At 52.3% G+C, this 21,749-nt stretch overlaps 8 protein-coding genes across 8 annotated transcripts in view; 2 read left to right on the top strand and 6 right to left on the bottom strand.

Moving 5' to 3' along the window:
• The window catches only part of NEUTE1DRAFT_117741 (uncharacterized protein), a gene marked incomplete at both ends in the record, with an annotated part of 48,079 nt that extends 45,040 nt beyond the window's left edge, over window positions 1-3,039 (bottom strand). The window contains 2 exons of the mRNA XM_009854915.1: window positions 615-2,568; window positions 2,637-3,039. Of these exons, the coding sequence (XP_009853217.1) occupies window positions 1,020-2,568; window positions 2,637-2,881 (1,794 nt within the window). The remainder of the gene's footprint in view (window positions 1-614; window positions 2,569-2,636) is intronic.
• Window positions 3,040-7,036: 3,997 nt separating this feature from the next.
• NEUTE1DRAFT_111915 (uncharacterized protein) lies at window positions 7,037-8,038 on the bottom strand (the record flags this gene model as incomplete). The annotated part of the gene is made up of 1 exon (XM_009854914.1): window positions 7,037-8,038. One exon carries the CDS (start codon window positions 8,036-8,038, stop codon window positions 7,037-7,039), a length of 1,002 nt encoding a protein of 333 aa, XP_009853216.1.
• Window positions 8,039-8,865: 827 nt separating this feature from the next.
• On the bottom strand, window positions 8,866-10,029 carry NEUTE1DRAFT_131147 (uncharacterized protein; the record flags this gene model as incomplete). Its single annotated transcript, XM_009854913.1, has 1 exon — window positions 8,866-10,029. One exon carries the CDS (start codon window positions 9,805-9,807, stop codon window positions 8,866-8,868), a length of 942 nt encoding a protein of 313 aa, XP_009853215.1.
• Window positions 10,030-11,116: 1,087 nt separating this feature from the next.
• NEUTE1DRAFT_147908 (uncharacterized protein) lies at window positions 11,117-12,259 on the top strand (the record flags this gene model as incomplete). The annotated part of the gene is made up of 2 exons (XM_009854912.1): window positions 11,117-11,182; window positions 11,269-12,259. Coding segments are annotated over 2 exons (744 nt in total).
• A 1,590-nt stretch (window positions 12,260-13,849) lies between these two features.
• NEUTE1DRAFT_85616 (uncharacterized protein) lies at window positions 13,850-14,626 on the top strand (the record flags this gene model as incomplete). The annotated part of the gene is made up of 1 exon (XM_009854911.1): window positions 13,850-14,626. One exon carries the CDS (start codon window positions 13,850-13,852, stop codon window positions 14,624-14,626), a length of 777 nt encoding a protein of 258 aa, XP_009853213.1.
• A 427-nt stretch (window positions 14,627-15,053) lies between these two features.
• NEUTE1DRAFT_85613 (uncharacterized protein) lies at window positions 15,054-16,289 on the bottom strand (the record flags this gene model as incomplete). The annotated part of the gene is made up of 1 exon (XM_009854910.1): window positions 15,054-16,289. The coding sequence occupies one exon, from the start codon at window positions 16,287-16,289 to the stop codon at window positions 15,054-15,056; it is 1,236 nt and encodes a 411-aa protein (XP_009853212.1).
• Window positions 16,290-16,451: 162 nt separating this feature from the next.
• On the bottom strand, window positions 16,452-18,425 carry NEUTE1DRAFT_117740 (cytochrome P450 55A2; the record flags this gene model as incomplete). Its single annotated transcript, XM_009854909.1, has 5 exons — window positions 16,452-16,860; window positions 16,981-17,326; window positions 17,422-17,605; window positions 17,665-17,777; window positions 17,840-18,425. 5 exons carry the CDS (start codon window positions 18,296-18,298, stop codon window positions 16,748-16,750), a joined length of 1,215 nt encoding a protein of 404 aa, XP_009853211.1.
• Window positions 18,426-19,213: 788 nt separating this feature from the next.
• Window positions 19,214-21,245, bottom strand: NEUTE1DRAFT_85607 (uncharacterized protein; the record flags this gene model as incomplete). Its single annotated transcript, XM_009854908.1, has 5 exons — window positions 19,214-19,402; window positions 19,485-20,457; window positions 20,522-20,662; window positions 20,728-20,965; window positions 21,035-21,245. The coding sequence occupies 5 exons, from the start codon at window positions 21,243-21,245 to the stop codon at window positions 19,214-19,216; spliced, it is 1,752 nt and encodes a 583-aa protein (XP_009853210.1).
• Between the last annotated feature and the right edge of the window lie 504 nt (window positions 21,246-21,749).

Below are 21,749 nucleotides of genomic sequence, written 5' to 3'. Positions count from 1 at the left end.
CAGTACGATTAGTAGGTGGTACCTTGTTGAAAGGGGGAGAGAGAGAGCGCGCATACTCGGTGGGTTCTGATGTCGCCCTCGCTAGTTGTGTGAGAGACACTTTCAGCGGCTGTGTTGGAGCGGCGACGGCGACTGCGGCTCCGACTTCGACGCCTGTTGCCACGATCTGCTCGGCAACCAGAGCACCGGCTGCAACTTCGGCCATTGTTTCTAAGGATCTGGGTGGTTGATGGTTTGGGAGCTTCGCGATTTCTGATTATTCTCAGCAAGAGTGCAGCAAAAACAGCAGATGTATTCTGGAAGCTACTGTCAAGAAAATGGTAAATTATCTTCTCGTGTGCCTCCCTGGAATCGGCTTGTGTATGATTAAGTTGTGCTAGCGGTGTTGTTTGTTGTTTGTTGTCTTGCACAGAAGGGACGGGAGCTTCAGACGAACGCCTGTGACGTCAGAGTGGGGTACAAGCGCTTATCGTCCGTGATTACCCCTGACTAAAACCTTATCGCTAACAAAAAGTCCCATGAGCCCCGGTCTGCTACACAGAGTTCACAATTTATAGAGGTAAGCAGCATAGTGCTAGGAGAAGAGAACAAAAAAGAAAAAGAAAAAAAAAACGTAGAAAGAGAAAACGTTAGAAAAACCACTTTGTGAAAAAACCAGTTACCCGCTTAGGTTAGTAGTTATGCTCGCTGGGCATAAGGATGTTGGACATGGGTATATTGTATTTTTATCAGACATCCCCGAATCTCTTCCCCGCAATATTTCCCAACATGATGATGATGAGCTGACAGAGAGAGAGACTGCAAAGAAACATCGATTCATTACTCGCATTACATTATCCTCAACACTATAGAAAAAGCAAACACATCGGGTATAATGTCATCAAACAATAACTTCAAAGTCATGACATAATGCCTGAACCTGCACCGTTCTCCCTTTTACAATCATTCGCCTTTTTTGATATCCAAACAGCCAATTAACTGGCACAATAAGAAAAAAAACACTTTTTTTTTCTTTCCCTTTAGAACACCAAGCCCTTGTTCTGCTTGACACTGTCGAGCTTGATGTCCCTCCAGAACAAGACCGACACCATTGAGATGGCCTGGATGGCCGTCGCAGCGATGAGCATGTACTTCTGGGAGTCACCGTAGGCCCGAGCAATGGCGTTTCTGGTCTCAGAACCATATGGGTAGCTCAGCTGCGTGACAATAGAGCCGTAGATGGCGGTCAAATTCTGCTGCTCCGAGGCGGGAAGGTACTTGGCCAGGTGCTTGGGGAAGACACCAGTCCAAATGGCCGAGGCGACAGTGGAACCAATGGCACCACCAACGTTGGAAAACATGGCCTCGATGGCAAGGACGACCGCAATAAACTCGTGCGAGGTAGCCGCCATGACCGCCATTTGCTCGCAAATGACGAGGGTACCGCCGGCGGTGGCAATGAAGATCTGGCACATGACAATGTAGCCGACGTTCTCGTTGGGCTGGCGGAAGTGGATCATGAGACCGACACCGAGAATGGTGACAGGGACACCAAAGTACACGGCGAGCCACTTGAAGCGGTTAGTCTTGCGGACGGCCCAACCGACGAGGAGAGACCAGAAGCAGGAGCCGACGCTGTAAACGTTGACAACGTAGCTGGTCTTGACGACGTCGAGGTTGTTGACGACTTGAAGGAAGGAGGAGAAGTAGCTATCCCAGATATAGAACGAGACGAAGAGAGCACCCGCAAGAATACACGCACTGATGACGGTGCGGTCCATGAGGAGTTGGTAGGGGATGAAAGTCTTGGGAGCCAAGAACTTCTCATACAAGGCGAAGGCGATCATGAGCAAACCACCAAAGATGAGGAAGCAGATGATGAGGGGAGACTTCCACTGGTCCTTCTGGTACGAGTAGAGGTTGAAGGACAGGAGGAACAAGGCCAGACCAGTAGTGATGAGGAGCAGACCGAGAATGTCGAACTCGATGACGTAGAACTTGAGCGTCTGCCAGAAGTTGCCCTTGCTCTCGTGCTTGGGGAGAAGACCGGCCTTCTTGGCCTTGACGTGGTTCTTGTAAAAGAGCCAGAGAATGGGCGAGCAGACCGCAGGGACAATGATGGCAAAGGCGCCGTAGCCCCATCTCCAGCCAGGGCCGTCGAGGAAGCGTTGGGCAACAATACCGCTGATCCAGCAGGTGATGATGTAGGGGGATGAAACAAAGGCAAACAGCAACGCTCGGTTCTTGAGGGCTGAAGTATCGGCAAGGAAGATGGAGATTGAGTAAGTGAGGCCGTTGTATCCAACCCAGTAGAAGACCTGGGCAGCCGCGTAGGTCTTGACGCCGTTACAACCAGCCATCATGATCAGACCAATGGTCAGGCAGCCAAGCATGGCGCAGAAACCCTGAGGACGACCCCAAATATCGAGGATCTTGGCAAGGGGAAGCTTGAACAGACCACCGATCAAGCTGGACATGATGCTGGTGGTAGCCGTGAGGGAGTGAAGAGCGAAGGAACTGGTAACGTAAGGATAGAAGCTGGTGGACATGCCGGACTGGAGGGCATCGACGAAGTAGAGGATCCAGATACTGGGGACGAACAATTGTTAGTCAACAGTCACATACAGTATGTGGAGGAAGTGAAGGACAGAACATACGTGATGTAGGCCATGTACATGTCGTTCCGGGTCCAGACCTTGGTCATGGCCTCGACACGCTGAATACCGGCCTGAGCCTCCTTGGAGATCTCCTGGCTAGAGTCGGTCTCGGCACCCGGGTCCGACGCGTTGGTGGCAGACGTAGTACCGACAGCGGCCTCCTTGTCATTGGGGTTATGCTGGACCTCCTCGACGATGTCGGCCGGAGCCGCAGGGCGGCCCAGCTTATGAAGAAGACTCCTCATGGTGAAGGAAGAACGGAGCTGAGTAGCCGATAAGTATGAAGAATTAAGAAAATGTCTCCGTTGAACCACGATCCGGGTCAGTTGAGAACCAGCCTCCAGTCGGTGGGAAGGAAAAGGTATGGAAAGATAGGAAGATGAGGGAAGGAGGTTTGGGGGGGTGGAAGGCAGATTATCAGATCAAAGGAGAACGGGAGGAGGGGAGAGTCGGGAGCGGGATCGAAGTTTATATTACTTATCAGATCGAAGTTGCGCAAGGCGGATGGACACCATCTATACTGTTTCTTCTAGCCCGATACAGTTTCTCTCCAACCAATCCAATTGCCGCATCGTTTCCAGAAAGTCTTTTGACCCGCATTAAGTGAATGGACGATTGGTTGAGGACGAACATACGCGGCGCTATACCCAGTTGAGTGAGTTTGGGTGAAACTGAATCAAGTGAGAAAACGCGGTACGTTGTACGGCGTGGCCGGTGGAGCTCGGTTGGAGCTTGAGGTGTGCCGTGGGGTGGAGCGGGGTGGAGTGCTCTGGCGTCCGCGGTTTCTGTGTGGTTGGGCCGAAAGGCCGGAAGTGGAGGACTAGAGGCAGCAGGGGCAGGATCGCAAGGTTACATTGAGCCAGGTAGCTCACTGCAGAGGCAAAATGACTGTCAATTCGGTGGGGACCACAGGCATGCAGCCAACACAGTAGAGACCGAAAAGGGCATTGCGCCGTTCTGGTTTGGAGACTCTCCCAAGTCCCAACTAGGTCCCAACGCCTCAAGAGCCGGCCATGGCGACAGCCTCTGCAAAATCCGGCCGAGACGGGACAGCCAGAAAGGGTCCGCGAAAGGACGGGATGGGGATCCCCTTGTTCAGATCCTTCCCGAGGCGGTTGCGCGGCAGCGAATATCTTCAAGTTACATGGCTAGGTGTGATGAATATGCAGGGCAGTTATCTTGACGCCGGTGACGGGGAGAACGATGGGGTGAGCAGAAAAGGAAGACCTAAGGGGCCCAACGTGGCAATGGAGCCCAGAGGCGCCGTCAAAGTGGACAAGCCGGGCATGCCATTACCTACATATATATGTACTGTATCCCACAACCCACGCGGCAAGATGGAAGAAAAACGATGCATTGTCACCCCAGCTGCAGTGAAGCCTCTCGGAGAAGTGCGGGCACTGTTGGCTGTCGGCTAGGATTGAAGTCTGGACTCGGTGTTATAACTAAACTGGGCTGACCTACTGTAAGTTCCGTACCCCAACTTACTGTAATTCGTAATGTCGAACGTTGTCTGTGACCTTCGATAGCTCTTTGACAGATGGTACAAGTGTCGGTTGCAGTACCATACTCTGATCCGAACAAAATCGGGGTGCTGTGTCGTTTTGAGCGTGTTCTATGTTATGTGTTCTGCCCCGAAGTTCAACAAGTTGACACCAAAACCCGTTGTCACTGGGCTATCGTTACTTCTATTGTTCACACATTCGGATTTTACACTGGAGCTTTGTGAAGCAGCGGTGTGTTTTCTCGACGATGGTATCGATGGGTCGATTACGTCTTGCATTTTTGGGGATCCGTCTTCCAAGCCGGAAAGCTATTCCAGTTCCTATCGCAGAGTGAAGGGCCTCTCGGTTACCAGTTGAGTTGACTTTCGATTCAGCTCTCTCAATCGAATGTTTGACATTTAACACTTCTGTGATTGTGATTACAGTTGATAGAGCAGCGTGTCCCTTTTTCAAATACAGCATCTTTCCACTTGAAACCGTCATGTGTCCATCAAGACAGATCGCGTTCAGTACCAATTTTGACAAACGTGAAGACCGGTACTATTGGAATGATCCACCACCCATGATTCCACCAATCCAGGATGCCCCTGGTTAAACAAAGCCAATCGTAACGCAGAGGCCCCGCACCTTAACCTAAGTTCCACTTTGCCAAGTCGCAGAAATTTTTATCAGATCATCTTATCTGATCGATTATTCTGACTGATGCCAACGGCCCACCCACCTTCGCCCAGTGGCCCACCATCACAACCAAGGCATGAAGGGGCCACGGCAATGTGTGATGACTTGGCCGGTCGGACAGGGTGCCGCATGCGCTTGTTGTTTCTCTCCACGTCTTTGCGCGGCAGGAACGCCAATCGACCGCAGAACTCCATGACAGATTTGCTGCTTCCACGCGAGCAGCGGCCACCCGGCGACGTCGACGGCGACATGACGGAAAGAGCGATATCGGCCCCTCCCTCGCCCTTCCATGCTTCTTGCCCTCCCTGTGGAAGATAGCTTTCTACCTAGATACCTCTAGGTTCGAGAACCTGTCTCTGGCGAGCGAGTGTTCTACACCTTGGCGCAGGTATCGGTACAGGGGCAAGGCGTTAAAGTTGATGATGTCAAAGTCCTCTCATCCTTCGCCGCCCTCGTAAAGCATCATACAACATGCTACTTCCCTGTGCAAAGTCAGCCATCGGGCCGGCACCATCAAGGTGCATTCGTCACATGCCCAAACCCGAGAAATTGGAAGGGTCCAGATGGTGATAGTTAAAAATTGGTCAGTTCTTGGCTTATACGGTTGCGAAGAGGAGAAAGAGAAAAGGGCTGGTGAGATTCCGTTAGACCGCCGCCGGAATCCGCTGGGGGGAACCATTCGACTCCGATGTGGGAAACGGGAATGTGTGTTGGTCACTGATGGCAGTGGAGATGGCCTGAGGAGTGAGGGCTTTCGCACACGAGAAATCTGACGATAAAAAGCCGACGAAAAGGAATGGATACCTGTGCGGGCCAAGAGCGACAATCATTACCTGTTCTGGCAAGACGCCGTTACCCCTAGCGGACCCGCTTCCGTTGCTACCGTACCGCAGGGGCAGGAACACACCACATCCCGCAAGGGTCCCATCTTGCCTGACGAATTCTTTGAGGGCTGGGACCTTACAGCAGGCCCGGGTGTGAAATTGAATTTCGTGAGTTCCTACCGATTCATCATCCGCCCGACCTGGCTTCAAAGTTCAACGCCGAGAACGGTCTCGCCACATAAGCAACTGAACGGGACCAACACCGACGGAACCGTGACACTGAACCACACGGCTGGGTCCTAGATCAGGAGCACTGCAAATGTACACTTGTCACTGACCAGGGACAACAAAGAAATCTCTGCTTGGAATTGACCAGGTTCACCTCCGAGCAAGTATTCAATGCCACAGAGGCCCAGAGGCTCTCAAGAGCTCCTATCTATCGGCTTCGGCGTCTCTTCGATGTTGTCGTCAACCGCGCTTCCAACGGTAACCAGCATAGAAATCGTCGTCACCAGTCACCACTGATCGTCATTTCCATGTCCAACCTCACAAGCCTTGAAACGATAAGATGCGAGTGCAATGCCTGTGACGGCCCCCTTTCTGCCCCGTCATGCTTCATCGGCTGCAACCATGGAGTCCTAATCCTTTAAAGGTTGGCTTTTTTCCCAATTGGTACACTATCATGCCCGGCTGCCCACGTAAGCTCTCCACACCTTACCCACCACCCCCGACGGGAGAAGCAACGTGGAAAATCTCCTTTGAAATGGGCATGAGGCACACGCCCGTCATGCTCTACCGTGTCTGCTGGCGCTGATCTCACAAGTAGATGATAAATATTTCGCGCAAGCGGGGATAAACCCACCAAATCCGTACGGCTGCTCCGGGCATCCACCTATCTTTAATCGGGACGAAGACACTCTCCGGAAGTCAACGACCGTGCCGCCCCTCTCCGCTATTTGAAGACATATCGGAGACTGGATGCTTTTGGCGCCGTTTCCGCCGGCCTTGTGCTACCCTTCCTGTTTCGATCTCATGCTGAGTGGCATAGTCAAAAGTCCGGATCCCACTTGGCGGCCCGCCTTGCTGCGACGTGCCGGCCGCTACCGTCTCCGCTTCCTAACAAGATTCGATTTCAGGTACGGAGCTCCCGCGGGTGAGCCGTAGGGCATATTACTGACCATGGCAAACCGACATTGGCTTTGGTTACGATAAACGTACAAAGTCAATATTTTCAGTTCCTACGCCGTAAATCCCATCCAATTTTTTCCTTGCTTCGTTAGATCAAAATCCTCTCTTCGTCTGATATTTAAAGCTACACGCACTCACATATGTACCAGGATTCTCCAAATACCCTGTTTTCTTCCGGTTCCCAATTTGCCTTCGTCCACCCAACTCACCGAATTCTCGGCTCAATCTCAGCCTCCTCAGGCTTCTCATCCATCCATCTCCTCAACCACTGCCTAGCCAGCGGATGTAGATGCAGCTGCACCCTCCATTTTCCGTCTCCCGTACCCCATTGGGCCGCTTCACTCGTGGGACACACAATCGCATGATAGTCTGCGCTCGCCGACGTCGATGGTTTATACACAGTGTGTACCCCCAATCCCATCTCCATCTCATCCTCCCTCGATGACGACGACATCCTCCTAGAACCAATCTCCACCGTCGCCATCCGTCTCTCGTGCGATTCTCCATACCCTATCCCCTTCCAAGCCTCTCTTCTCGCTTGCTCAAGAGAAAAGATACACAACGGCCTTCCGCAACCTTCATTTGAATCCCTCTTCGCGGCCATCTTAACTCGCCGCGCATCTTCCTGGCCAGCCTGCGCTTGCCCTTGCGCTTGCACGACCTCGATGGCCGAGCGGATCGCAAAGGCAAGCATGGCGTATTGCCGGAGATGAGGAATGCCTGTCTCGTCGGTGATGACTGGGCGGAGGAACTGGCGTAGAGGGACGGTGGCGATGGCAGGAGGGTATTTGCCCGGGTAGTCAGGGTGAAGTTGGTTCTGGCTTTGGGTGTGAGTAGGAGGGGAGGGGGCGCTGCGGACGTCGACGATGGTGACAAGTTTTACTACTTCCACGGGGTTGTTACCGGGGACGACACTGTCATGGTTGCTGCTGCTGCCGCTGCCGCTGCCATGGATTTGCGCTCGAGTGAGCAGATGCCAAATAAAGGCGTACAAGATGTCTTGTTCGGTGATATTGCTGGCCGACGGCGTCGAGGCCATTTGATGGAGATACGCTTGGGCGGCACGGTGCACGGTGCGAACCCAGCTGGTGCGGATGGTGAGCATGTCAGTAGATGCCGGGTCGTATGGACGGCGGAGGTAGGTCATGAGGCGGTGATCCTCATTGTTATTTTTGTTATAGGCAGAGTCGTCATTGTGAGAGTCCATGGTGGAGGTGGTGAGATGATACTAGGAAAGATGTTGTCACTGTTGCTATTGTTGATGATGAATCTGCAGCATCAATATATTAGTCCTGCTAGCTGTTCGTGTCGAAAGCGACAGATATCAACTATCAAATGTAAGTTAGGTAACCAACGACTACCATGCGCGTCTTTTTTTTTTTTCTTTTTTTTTTTTTTTTTTTTTTTCCCCTCTCTGTCAGGTCCAGATCTTAATTTCTTTTTTCTTTTTGGCTCCCCTACCAGCCCTCACCATGCGGGGAACTGAAAGGAAGGGACGATCCTTGTATTGCCGAATAGGAGTTCATGCAAACACATCTCCGACCGATTCATGATATCGGATGAACTATGCCAGTGCGTCGCCACAAACTTTCCTTGACCTGAAACACTTCCACAACACGTGCGTGTGCTTCACAAGAGTTACCAGCGTGACGGTAAAGATACCAACGGAAATAAAACGAAATATATAAAATAAATCAAGACAAAGCGAACGATACAAGACAACCCAAAACAAAACGGCGCACGACGGGAAGGAAACACTCACACAGAGCCTCTTCCAGTACGACTGCCAGTACCACCGACCCAAAGATAGTTTGTCAATAACCACAATGTAGTTAGAGTTCTTTCCAAAGTATTGATTGACTACGACCTCATGCCAGAGAGCCAGGTAATCAAGTATTAAAGCTTTGAGCTTACAGTGAGTGCCATCTGGCTGCAACTTCTATGGTAGTTGGCGGAACAACCAATGATTTAGCATTGCCTTTCCAATTCCTTCATTCTCTGCCTCTCTGATTTCGCCCGACTAAATGGCCTTGCTCAGCGAAGCATGTCCCCTTCGTGTTCAAATCCAACACCAACCTCTCTCAAAAGCTCCCTCCTCAGCCTTGACATGATGACTTCGACGTCTGCCGCATCTGCTACAGCCTGGTGTATCGCAATCCCCAGGACCATTCCCGTTGCGTCTGATGATGATGAGAATTCGCCTCCTCCAAGAAGCCTACTGCGCTGGACGGTCATGGCATCAACTAACCGAGAATGACGAGGTGGTCCATATCTGGGAAAATCCATTCGGCCGTCGAGAGGAGGAATTCGGAAACAAATGTCAGGAACGCGGAACGGATAGGGGCCCTGGATTAGTTCCTCAAAAGACATTTCCAACCTTTGCTCTGCATGGTGGGTGATCAACTGACGGACGGCCTCTTCTGGAGTCTGGATTGGGAGGCGGAGGTAGAGTTGTAGTCTGTGGGCGGCGGCGGCGGCGGTGTATGCATCCTCGTCACCGTCAGTATTGGACCGCTCTTCTGGAAGACGCTCGAGCGGATGGGGACCGGGACGGAGGAGGTGACTTGGATCTCTCCCGCCTTCAAAGTACATGTACACTATGTCGCCTTGTGTAAGGTTACTGAGATGTTGCAAGGCGAAGTTCCGGTTGGTGTTAGGGTTGGAGGAGCGATGAGGGGGTCTACTAGCATTGGTATAGGGATCAGGGTCAGGCGTGTCGATGGCATCGTGATCAGAAATGGTTGAGGAAGCGGCCGAGGCGGGACCGAGTTGACATGAAGCGAGAAAGGAGAAGTCGGGGAGGAGAGTGCGGATCAGGGCCGGCTCGAGAATGGCTGCGCAGAGGGAGTGTGGCCAGGGGAGGAGCAGGGCTCGACAGTGGTAGCCGCGAGTTTGAACGTTGTCGAGGGCGGTCAGGACGTGTTCGGTTGGGGGTAGGCTCGGAGGGGAATCCGTGAAATATGTTATGGAGCCCATGTTGTGCAGTGCTTGTTAAAAGGTTTGGGTTCTGTTCAATGTACTGCTCCTCCGGGCCCTGACAGATCAATTCGAGTAAACGTGTTCTACACTCGAAACCTACGTCGTTGTCGAGCGGCACACAAAGGTGGTTTTATACACGAGAGAGTATATATACTGGTGATCCACCGGGCTAGTCATAAGGCGGTGTATGTCATCGTACCGAAATGTCCAAGAAAGTGTAATAACATTGTGAAGAGACTTGGACTTGGGTGATTCACAAGGGTTTGGATGTGTAAGTTTCTTCCGAGAGGTGGTGTTTATATAATAACCACTGCAAGCTTGATCATCTTGTCACGGGCAAACACATCCCTTGAGTCACGGTTAGTACTTGGCGGAGCTCGACGGGTGAAGCGATTGGTGATGCGTGTGCCCTTGACTACAGGGTACCGACTTTCCCATGTACTTCACTGAGACTTTCTGATGCGAAACCTGTCAGAAGATGGCAATCATTCTTTGGCCTTGTACAGAGTCGTCACTTTAGAATTTTCAGCTTTTTCAAAGGTCATAGCATGAAGCTATTCACGGTTCTTGGCGTTTTGGGCACTGTTGAACACGGTCCGGACACTCTCGAATAGCAGAATGGCCGTTGCTTATGGCCACCATTGCAAGCGTAAATTTTTACTCTGAGACTCGTTCGAGATAGGAAATACGTATCTGATTGGTCCAAGTCGTCAATGTCTGTGATATCCAAGTTTTGTTGTTGTCAACGTAGTTGTCGTTGGCGTTGTCGCCAGCAGAAGTGGAGGAGGATGGGCGACGGGACGACCGGGCGCCAAGATTAACACCCATGCAGTCTAGCGCTAACTGTTCCGCGTATGTTCCCACTAATTGTAACGTCGTATGGGCGTTAAGCCCGCTAAGGTTTGGGGGATTGACAGGCCCACAGCGTTGCATCCATCCGCGATTTGAGGTTTTGAAGGTTAGAGGTACAATACCATTATCTCGTCTCCAATGCCTTTGTCGAATACCTCTGTCCGCCATGGGTGTTGTTTTGGTGGCTGGTGTGTAATGTCTGACCTAAGCACAGGAAGCGCCGATAAGCCGGGCCGGACTTAAAACGGCCTGAGACTTCCCCCGCTTGGCAAATCCATTGGCGCTGGATCGCGATCACAAGGCGCAGCTTCCACTGCAGTTGTTTGTTTGGGCCATTGCCCCGCCATCCTCCGTCCGGCCACCAAACATGCATCGGCAGTCCGCCAACACAAAACCATCATCCATCCACAAGTCGTCCGACGCCGCACCAGACCTCCTACCATGAGGGGGTTTTCCTCAGACAACACCTCGGTCCTCTAGAGAATGGACGTGCTAATACACACGCTCTCTACGCAAACATGTAAAACCGCCCCAAATGACGAATCGAGTCAAAAAGAGAGTGACTGACTGTGACTACCTACTAACCTTGCTGGTCTCCCTCCTCAGGATTGATCCCTCGATCCGCCTTCGGCGCGCAATCCACATAAACGACCACCTCCTCGTCAAGCGCATCCTCCGCTCTCACCCTTATCTCCTCCACAACCCCGATCATTCCATCTGCGGGAATGCGAACTCGAACCTCCACCTAGCCGCTTCTCTCGGCCATCTCTCCATCTGCAAGATCCTTGTCGAACTCGGTCACGAAGAGGGCACCCCCGCACTAAACGATGAACACCAAACCGCACTCATGCTAGCAGCCTCGGCCGGTCATACCGAAATCGTCCACTTCCTGTGCGAAAACGACCCGCAGTCCATCTTGCGTCAGGATATTCGCGGCCGCGATGCCGTCATGGAGGCTAGTCTGAACGGCCACGATACCGTTGTGCAGATCCTGCTTACTTGGGCTCCCGGCGGAGCTCCTGCTGCGCTGGCGCAAGCAGACCTGGATGGAAACACGGCGCTGCACTTTGCTAGCGGCAATGGGAACCTTTTGGTACTGAGGACGCTCTTGGCCGCTGGGGCGGATCCGGGCAGAAAGAACGTCTGGAGCTGGACGCCTGGCGAGTACAGCGCTACTGTTCAGGCAGAGGTCTATTTGAAGGGATTGGTCAATGAGGTGCAAAAGAGGAAGACTGCAAAACGAGAGGCGGAGGAAACCCAGTCGGCACCACCACCGCTGTCCAAGAAGGATAGGATGAAGGGGGCATTTGTGAAACTGGTTGGGAGAGATGTGGATGTGGGCGATTGACGCCAACATATTTCAATATTTGGTCGCCCCTAGTGCTGGACGCTTTTCCAGATTCGAGAGAGTTGGGAGAAGATGAAGCATGTCACCACATGGGGCATGCCAAGGGAGAGCGCATATCTGTGTGTCACCGAACATTGATGGAGGAAGCCAGCGATTCGAAGCAGCTAGATCAAAGAGCGAGGAGCCTCCTCTCCACACCGCTCACAGGCTACAGAATGTGAGTAGATACAAGACTTGTTATTGGATTCCTCGTCACAGTGCTCAATTTTCATGTGTATTGCGATTTCCCGCGCCAAACCATCGGTCAACGGGTGATGACTAACCAAAGTATAACAGAAGGGATACGTGGGATTGGGTAACGTCATCGGTCTTACCAATTGTCACCAACGCTTCCTCGTCTGGTCGTGAAATGAACAGTGAATGATTCACACCTCGATCGCACCTCAGGGCACCCCGATTATCATGCAGAGATGGCATTGATCGTCGTGACTCGAGTTAATCTTCGATTCTTCAGCTGTAAAACTGCATTGGTTCAACTCTTTCCGTCTGCAACGGCTGATCTATCAGCCGTTATCTTCTGGCTGTTGGTTCTCTTTTTGGACGTTATGGATGACTGGCCAGAGGTTCCAGAGCATGTCGTGCTCAGACTTGGCCGGTCAAGAATGTCAAACACCGAGTCACTGGCCCCTCGCTATCAGTCAGGGGAAATTGCGGTCATCAGTCCGATGTGTGCTGAGGCATCAACTTGCGAGATAGGTGTTCCCATGACACAACAAAATGGGACAGATGTCTTCATGATCCAAGAAGCATTCGGTCTGTGAATTCTACCCTGTCACGAAGCTTGCGTTGCCCAAGATGTCTGTCAGGCAAACTGAGCTTCAGAAGACCAGACAGTCGACTTCCAACCAACAACCCAACCGCTTAGTCGTCTCTTCACCGTCGTGGTTACCCAGAGGGTAGCGATATGGTCTTATCTTGTCACAGAACTCGATCACAAGGGGTCTCCTTACAGCCATGGCATCATGAAGCTGTCAAACTTTTCGTGGAGGTACCACCGTATCCTGGAGTACTTAAAGCCCACGTCGTACACTCCTTCTGTTCCTTTCCTCTTTCTCTTCATCGCGAACAAGATCAGCCCAGCAAGCATTCTCTCGACCACTCGTCACTATTCGCATTACCGCTTTCAGGGTACCCGCCCTCAGCCCTCACACTCCTTCATCGGCAGTCCTCTCGCCTGGGAGACCGCCGACAACGAGCCTCAACCGTGGCCTCTCCTCATATCGAAGAGTGGGAAGGTACAGTAGACTTGCCCTACCCGGCAGTCAAGTGCGTTATAACTCAAGTCACTCACGCATCCCCTGATCTGGGTTGCTGGGCTGTCTTGCTACTTGGTGCTTTCTACGACGCCAACGACCGTATCCTCTGGCAGACCGAGGTTTTCCTTGGAGACAAAGCCGAGGACTCTGAAGAGCCCTACGGAGATTCTTACAGTGTCAGTGACGCTGAAGAGTGTATGTTACAAGCAGTTCTACCGTACCTGGGAACAGACGCTGACCATTTTCAGACCAAACACCTTCTTACATCCCTGAAACGGACGATAACGGACACGAGGACGATTACGCTCACAGCGAAACAGGAAGCGAAGATTCTGACTTTGAATACTTCCGTCAGCGTTCCCGAATTCTAGCCAGAATTAACGAGACCTCTGCCCAACAAGATCCCTTGATTCACATCCCTTCCTTCCCTACTCCCGGAGGCTTACAGAGACTTTGGGATCCTATCAGCCAGACTTGGGTCGACGTTTACCCCCAAGGCAACTACTAAGGATCCATTTTCAAAATGTCTTTTGTTCTCGGCGGTGGCTCCAACCCGGCTTTCGGCCGTGATCCCGGCCCTCCCCCTCCCCGCACTCCTCGTCCCGGCGCCTTCCCTCCCGGTTCTGTTCCGAACCCAGCTGCTGTCCCGCGAGTCATTCCCGGAATGCCGGCTCCCGCTTCCGCTTATGGCTTCGCTCAACAGCCCGCTGCACCTGCGGCTTCCCCTTATTACTACGCCCAGGCCCCGGCGCCGGCTGCTCCTGCTGCTCCCGCCTGGGGCAGCGCCATGGCCGCTACCCCCAGTCTCTTCCCTCAACCTTACCAGTACATCTCCGGCTTAGGCGGCAGCGGCCGCACTCCCCAGCCCTACCCCGTCATCAACCCCAACATGCCGGCGGCCAACATGATGAACAGCACCGGCGGCGTCGGCTGCGAACCCGGTTACAACTATTTCTTCCCGCCCGAGCACACGAAGATCCACGTGTTCAAGTGCGGCGCTACGCCTCCCTGGCATCAGCCGCCCAACGCCCGCTTGCCGTTTCACGCCTGTCATGTTCCCGTCTCGACTACCGTCCAGGAACTCATGTATGGGTTTGGCGCGACTAATCCGAGCAAGAAGAAGAACAAGCTGTTTGAGGTGGTGCAAGGTGGCAATGGACGCTGGTATCGTGGTTTGGCGTTCAGGGGCGATGATAAGGAGTTGTTGCAGAAGACTTGCAAAGATTTGGGATGGGATAAGAGCAGAAGTGGATTGCCGGGACAGAAGCCGGTGGTTTATCTTTACGTTACCAAGGACTGATGGGGGGTTTTGAGATGAGATGGGGAGGTAATGGCATGTTGATTGTCAGGAGCGTTGTGGCTTGTTCAAGGAAGGTGAGAGGGATGATGGGTTTTCTTACGCGCCGGTGGCGGATGGTTGTGCGCTCATGATATGGAAGGTTTCAGTTCTGCTTGTCAGTGCCCGCTAATTTTCACCTTAGTTACGTTTCGTTCTCCGCAAATTCAAGGTTTTTCATAGCTTATCATTCAGTGGGACTCAATACGCATGACAGTTAGCACCTACTACTCATTCCTCTTCAGTGCCATGTTTAACTCATTTGTTTACTTCTGGACCTTCTCTCCGACGCACGGGCCACCCCCTTTTTTCAGATATCGTCCTCGTCTTCGCATTCACTGCCCATCTCCCTCTCGAGTCTTCAACAACAACCCTCATTGCTCCCCTCATATCACTCAGTAGTATACACCCCCCAAACCCTATCATGATATCCCAACTTCCCCACCTCCCTTGTCAACCCACTCCTCCACTCCTCCCCCCTCACAATCCTCTCCAGCGCCCTCTGGAAAGTCCACTCCGGCTTCCACCCCAGTCCCCCATTTTCAGTTTCCTCCATCGCCAACCGCGAATCATAAACCCTATCCACCCTACCCAACCACTTCCACCCTTTCTGTTCCATTACCGCCCCAATACCAGGACAAAGTCGTTCTGCCACCTCGGCAAACACCTTCTCTGCGCCTGCTCCGTCAGGACTCGAGGTATTTAACCTCACCCAATCCTCCTGCGGCAGGTCCAAAAAGGGCGAAGGGCTACTAATGATGTACTTCCCAAAGTTGCGGCCTATCCTCTTGTTGCTGGTCCCGCGCGTAGACGTAGTTTGTTGTGCTCTTATAGAGGCCACGCAAGCCGAGACAATGTCGGCTATGTCCACTCTTCGGTATGCTAGTTCGCAGAGCTTGAGGTTTTCGTCTCCTAGCATGTTCCTTCTGTCTGCGTCGTCGTCGGCTTCGGGGAAGAAGCGGGAGGTTTTGAGGATTATTATGGGTAATGAAGAAGAAGAAGAAGAAGAGATCAAGTAGCACAGATCCTCGGCGCTGGATTTGGTTAGGCCGTAGATGTTCTTGGGCAGGCAGGGCGTTTGTTCGGTTATGTGGACTGCGGGTTTTGGGACGCCTGGAACAAAGAAGGGGAGGGGCGAGAGGGAACGGCCAAAGGTGGAGGTGGTGGAAATGTAGGTGAATGATTTGATGGTTGTTCTTTCCGAGTTTGTGTTGGCGTCGGGGTCGCCGGAAGTTGTGGTTGTAGTTGTGGTGGCAGCTGCTGCCTCAAGTAGCGTAAGCGTGTCGGCAATGTTTGTCTGGACAAACTGCGCTTTGGTGTGGGACTCGATGTGCGGCTTGTGCAGCGTTGCGCAGTGGATGATGTGCGAGATGGGCTCGAGATTGGGGTGGTTGGAAGAGGAAATTTCCGGTTGGGCGCGAAGCCAGCTGGGGGAGAAGAGGTTTTGGAGCAGGGAGGCGTCGCCGAAGGACCCGATGAAGGTGGTGGTTGAGTTGGGCTTGATGTCAAGGCCGATTGGAGTGTACCCGTATGAGGGAAGGGAGAGCATCAGGGCCCGGCCGAGATGGCCGGATGACCCTGTTACAAGAACGGTTTCGGGACGGAGAGTGGGCGTTGACGAGGCCATGCTGTTGGGCTGGTTGGGTTGGGAAATGTAAAGCTTGGAGATTTCAGGTGGTGGTTTGTTCACTTGTATGTTCTTTGATGAACCGAAGGCAGGCAATCGCTTCAATCTTTTTGTTTCTCTTTTTCACTTCTTCTCAACTCATTATCAAAATGTGATTGTGTTCTTGAACGTGAGTCACTCCGTCACTTCGGACATCACCGTCTGAGTCACGGCCCGTTCCGCATGGGATAACCGCCTTGATGGAGCGCCAAGGAAGGTATCGGCCACGTCAGACGAAACACCATGAATACTGATGTATTGGAAATTTTGGATGAAATTGACTGGAAGTGGAGGTAGAGGCCAAGGGCGTCATCATTTGGGAAGGGAAAGCGCATCCAAAGTGATTTTGATGTCTACCTCATATAAAGACATTCCGCGCTTACATCACTCCCAATCCATTTTCACTCCAGCTCTCGGACTTACCAAGTAACAGGCAGCTTAACAATGCCAACATCGCGGTCAAGCGGCGTGTATTCAATCTCGTCAAAAGGCACCGCAATCTTCAGATCCGGCAACTTCTTGAAAATAGTTTCTAAACAACACCCAAGTCAGCCAACAATTACTTCCCGTATGGGCACTCACATTGCTTCCACTACCAAACTTCTCCGGAGCCAGTTAAAACTCAAACCCACAAAAACGAAATTGAACTCACCAAAAACAGCCTTCAGCTCCGCCTTCGCCAAAAACTCCGCGATGCACCTATGTTCTCCCCACCCAAACCCGAGCTCTTTCACAGGCCACTCGCGATGCATGTCGAACTTGTCCGCATCCTTGAACACCTCCTCGTCGCGGTTGGCCGACAAGTTGGAGGCAATGACGCCCTCGCCTTTCTTGATGGTCTTGCCGCGGATCTCCAGGTCCTCCTTGGCAACGCGGCGGATGGCCATGGCCGAAGCGGTGTGGAATCGGCTTAGTTCTTCGACAAAGGCAGGGACTACAGAGGGGTCGCGCTTGAGTTCTTCGAGTTGGGAAGGGTTTAGGAAGAGGGTCACGATGCCCTGGGTGAGTGTGAACAGGAGGGAGAGTTAGCGGGTTTGGACATGGGATGGAGAATAGGTGCCTATGGTAGGTATGAAGAGGACGGAAAACGAACCAAGGCAATCATGTTAACCATGGTGGCATTACCAGCCACTAGCAAGAGGAAAGCCATCTGGACGGCATCGGCTGTGTCGAGCTTGCCGGTCTTGACTTGCTCGGTCATAAGCTTGCTGAGCAAGTCATCCTCGGGCTCCTGCAGACGCTGTTCGGCGAGACGGCGGAGGTAGTTGAGGAGTTCCCTAGGATGAAGTTAGTTTCTTGTGGAAACGACAAGCGCCAGGAGCATGGGGAAACATACTGATTAGCAGCAGATGCCTCTCGCGCTGTCGAACTTCCGTTCGTACGGATGGAGTTCTGCTGAGTCAAAAACTCGAGGTCCTCAACCGGAACGCCGAGGATGGTATATATGATCTACTCGCAAAGTTAACAAGTTCGCTTTACCACGAAAAGTAGACAAAAACCCCAAAACTCACATAAGAAGGCACCGGCAGCGCGAAATTCTGCACCAGATCCACCGGACCGCCCTCGCACCCCATATTCTTCATCCTCTCCAACAAGTCATCCACCGTCTTCTGGATGTACGGTTCCAGCTCCTTGACATGTTCCATTTCAAAAATCGGCTGAACCATGCCGCGATACTGCATGTGCTTGGGCGGATCCATGTCCACAAACGTGGCCCGATTCTTGGCCGCCTCTTTCCCTCCCGCGGCGAGCTCGGGGAAGCCGGGCCTCGTGCGCTCCTTGGACAGCCGCTCATCTGTGGCCACCTGGCAGACGTCGTGGTACTTGGTCACCAGCCAGGCGAGGCTGCCGTCGAAGAGGCGGACCTGGGTCACCGGGTCGGTCTTGCGGAGCCAGGCGTACTCGGGAGGCGGGTCGAGGCCGGAAGCACGGCGGAAGGGGAACTCGAGGTTTTCGGTGAGCGCACCCATTTTTATGGCTGGTGAGAAGGAAGCCAAGAATATACTGTGATTAGAGGATCAGGTAAGGATTGTTGATGTGAGAAGTCTCGTCGAGTGTATAAGTAAGTTGGGTACGAGCGCGGGTGCAGGATTTGAGTCAGGAAGCGCTTCGAGAACCTTTGTCAACACAACCGAGGGAGCCGGAGAAAGTAGATGGGAACTATTTGACTTCACATGCTTATGATGTCGAAAACCCGGAGTCCAGGTCTGCCATTGCCTTCAACGACCACGTACATGCAGCCAAACGCAACTGAATGCAAAGGGCAAGCCAAAAACAACCCTGCGTTGCCGGACTGACCTGAAGTCCGGCTTTCCCAAAATCATACGATAACGTCACTCGAACGTTCGTCTTGTGGGTTGTCAGCTCGTGATCGAGTTTGTAAACGTCACGGAAACGTCAAATAAACCAAAGGGAAGATGTCAGGCCACTCGTCCATGCACTTGCTTGCCCGATGCACGGACCAGGCACAGACCGGACGCCTAGAAAAGGTACGGGATGATACACAGGGAGGATACATGTGTGCTTCCCAAGCCTAGCCAGATTCCTATTATAGACTTAGCCGGGATCAACATCAACACCATAGAATACACAGTACATCAGTGCGGACATAAATGACCTGCAACACTCGGGCACATTCGTATCCAGACTTTGTGATATGGACCACAGTTAAGTAAAGAGGGACGAACAACATCCTTGGATACGAGAGAAATCTCATACTTTGGGTTTCAGGAGATTCTGTGGTTGTCAATACTCGTCTGCCTCTTTCTCTATCTGCCGAAGCGCTCAAAGGGGGGCAAAGACCAAATCATTTCTAAAACTGACAATGTACGCCTCATAAAGTGTGAGCTCGGAGAGCGAAATACTGCGGCAGTGATTGCGGTAACTTAGACATGCTGAGAATAGTGTTCGCTCTTCCCCTTCTCCGCATCATAACCAGTATCGCTTCCATTAGCAGCACCTTGGATGGCACCACTACCACCTTGCAGGAATCGGGTAAGACCAATCTCAGCATTGATCTCCTCCATGCGCTCATTGTCGGCTTGTGCAGTGCCTTCGGATCCGAAGATAATGTCCTGTGAGTGCTGTGTTAGTTGATTAACCCTTCGAAATGAGAAGAGGAACAGCATAGCCGGAACTATGAGAAGGGACACTTACCATCTCTTCCAAGGTTAATCTCTTCGTTTCCGGCACAAAGAACCAAATAAAGGCGGCACCCATATAGGTCAGCAACCCGAAGATGATGTACGTTCCGTACGGGATCGCCTTTAACATATCTGGCGTGACCTGGCCAACGATAAAGTTGTTCATCCAGTTGCTCGAAGCTCCTAGAGAGACACCATATGGCCTCGTACTCAACGGCCAGATCTCAGCAACAATGATCCAGGCACATGGACCCCATGAGTATCCAAAGTGAATGACGAATAGCCAGACCATGGCTACAGCAGCCCATCCAGCAGCCTTATGAGTCTCCCATTGGTCCACGTTCTTGGCAACAATGACAGCGATGATGATATGGCAGGTAGCCATCCCGAGGGCACCGATAGTAAGCACGGGCTTGCGACCAACACGGTCAATCCACAGCACGGCAGGAACCGTTGCGATGAACATGACAATGCCTACTACACCCGTAGCCAGGAGTGAAGTTGTGTTGCCGCTCAGTCCAAGCTGCTTGAAGATTTGCGGGGCGTAGTAGAGAATCGCATTGATGCCGGACCACTGCTGGAAGAACATGGTTACGGTCGCCACGACAACACGTCGGAACATTGCTTTTGTCCGGAAAAGCTTCTCTATGGCGACAAACTGGAGCTTAAAGGTATTCCAGGCTGTCTGCTCGCGCAATTCGGGAAACAATTCGGCAATGCTGCGTTTTTCAAAGAGAGACTGGGCCTTAATCTCGAGGAACTCGAGCTCGACAAGCTCGTGGTCTTGGGATAGACCGCGAAGGGTGGAGAGGATCTTTCGAGCTTCCGCCTCCCGGCCGTGGTGGATGAGCCAGCGTGGGGAGAAGGGCATGAACATCATGCCGAAAAACAGAATGAGAGCGGGGGCGAGTTGAAGGCAGACGGGTACAAGCCAGGCGGCGTCGGATTGGGTCTCGAGCTTGGTGCCGCCGATATAGTTGGTTCCGCTACGTAATATTTGATATCAGTGACCCCATAGTGTGACAGAAGTCGAAAACAAAGAAGACTTACTAGTCAATCCAGAAGCTGACCATGATACCGAAGCAGATAGCCAACTGCTGGAGAGCAACAAGAGCTCCACGGACCTCAGGTGGTGCAACTTCCGAGTTGTAAATGGGAATGATCATGGCTAAGGATCCGACACCCATACCCCTGTTGAGCAATGTCATGTTAGTAGGGGCTGATAGACGATTCAAGAGTAATCAGCCACGACCTACGTGATAAACCGTCCGGCAAGAATGGTCTCATGTCCTCCAGAGATAGACGTGGCTTGGATGACCACACCCAGCATGAAAACCAAGCACGCCACTAGCACACCGTACTTTCTCGAGAGAACCTCTGCCATGAACCCAGACAGAAGCGTACCAAGCCAAGCACCAAGCTCAAGAATTGCGGTTAGCCAGCCCTTCTTTGTCTGACTCGCGTTGGGGTCTATCGGATCGTATTCGCCCATGTCTGTTTGAGGTTCACCCGTAAGGTTAACAACAGTTTCGGGAATATGTGGCTTCAAGGATCGCGACTCACGTTTCTGAAAGGATGGCATGGCGAGGACACCCGAGAACATTCCTTGGTTGTACCCATAAAGCACACCGCCGATACATGCGAAGCATGCAATAGAAAAGACCCGGAAGTTCTTGACAAGTGCTGCAGGGCCACTCTTCCCCATCACTGCCTCACGCCTCTGAAGAGCGGCATCATAAATACCAGCTGCGCCGGAGCCGCCTCCACCACCCATCTTGACTGAAAGATTGAGGTTTCTTTGTCTTCTATAGCTGGGTACGCGTAGGTGAAGAAGAGGTCCTGCTTAGACGGCTCAACTGGACTGAGTGACCGAGAGAAAAACAAGCCTGCTGATGAAGGCAAGAAAAAGACAACGACAAGGTTTGACGATATTGATTGCAAGACAGGTAGCAAGAGGTGACCACAAGTTGATTGAGGGGCGACTGCAGACTATTTAATGACAACGGACGGCGTTCAAATAGAACATTGAGCCTGCCTTGTTAGCACAATCTTTGGTAAAGACCCTGAACGTATCACAAGTCCTGCAGCTATGTCCCAGTCTAGATCGGAAAGAGATGCCATCACAGTATAATAACTTCAGCTCAAGCGCAAGCGTGTGTTATTACCGGTGCGCATCATATTGAACCGCACCAAGAAGCATCGAGAGTAGCCTCGTTAGTGGTCGGTCTTTTCCATGCCGAGGGACTGTAACCCTCCAACCACACGTCAACACCACTCC

Source organism: Neurospora tetrasperma, assembly GCF_000213175.1.
Source record: "Neurospora tetrasperma FGSC 2508 unplaced genomic scaffold NEUTE1scaffold_5, whole genome shotgun sequence".
Classification (NCBI taxonomy): Eukaryota; Fungi; Ascomycota; class Sordariomycetes; order Sordariales; family Sordariaceae; genus Neurospora; species Neurospora tetrasperma.
This window is presented reverse-complemented; position numbering and strand designations above follow the sequence as displayed.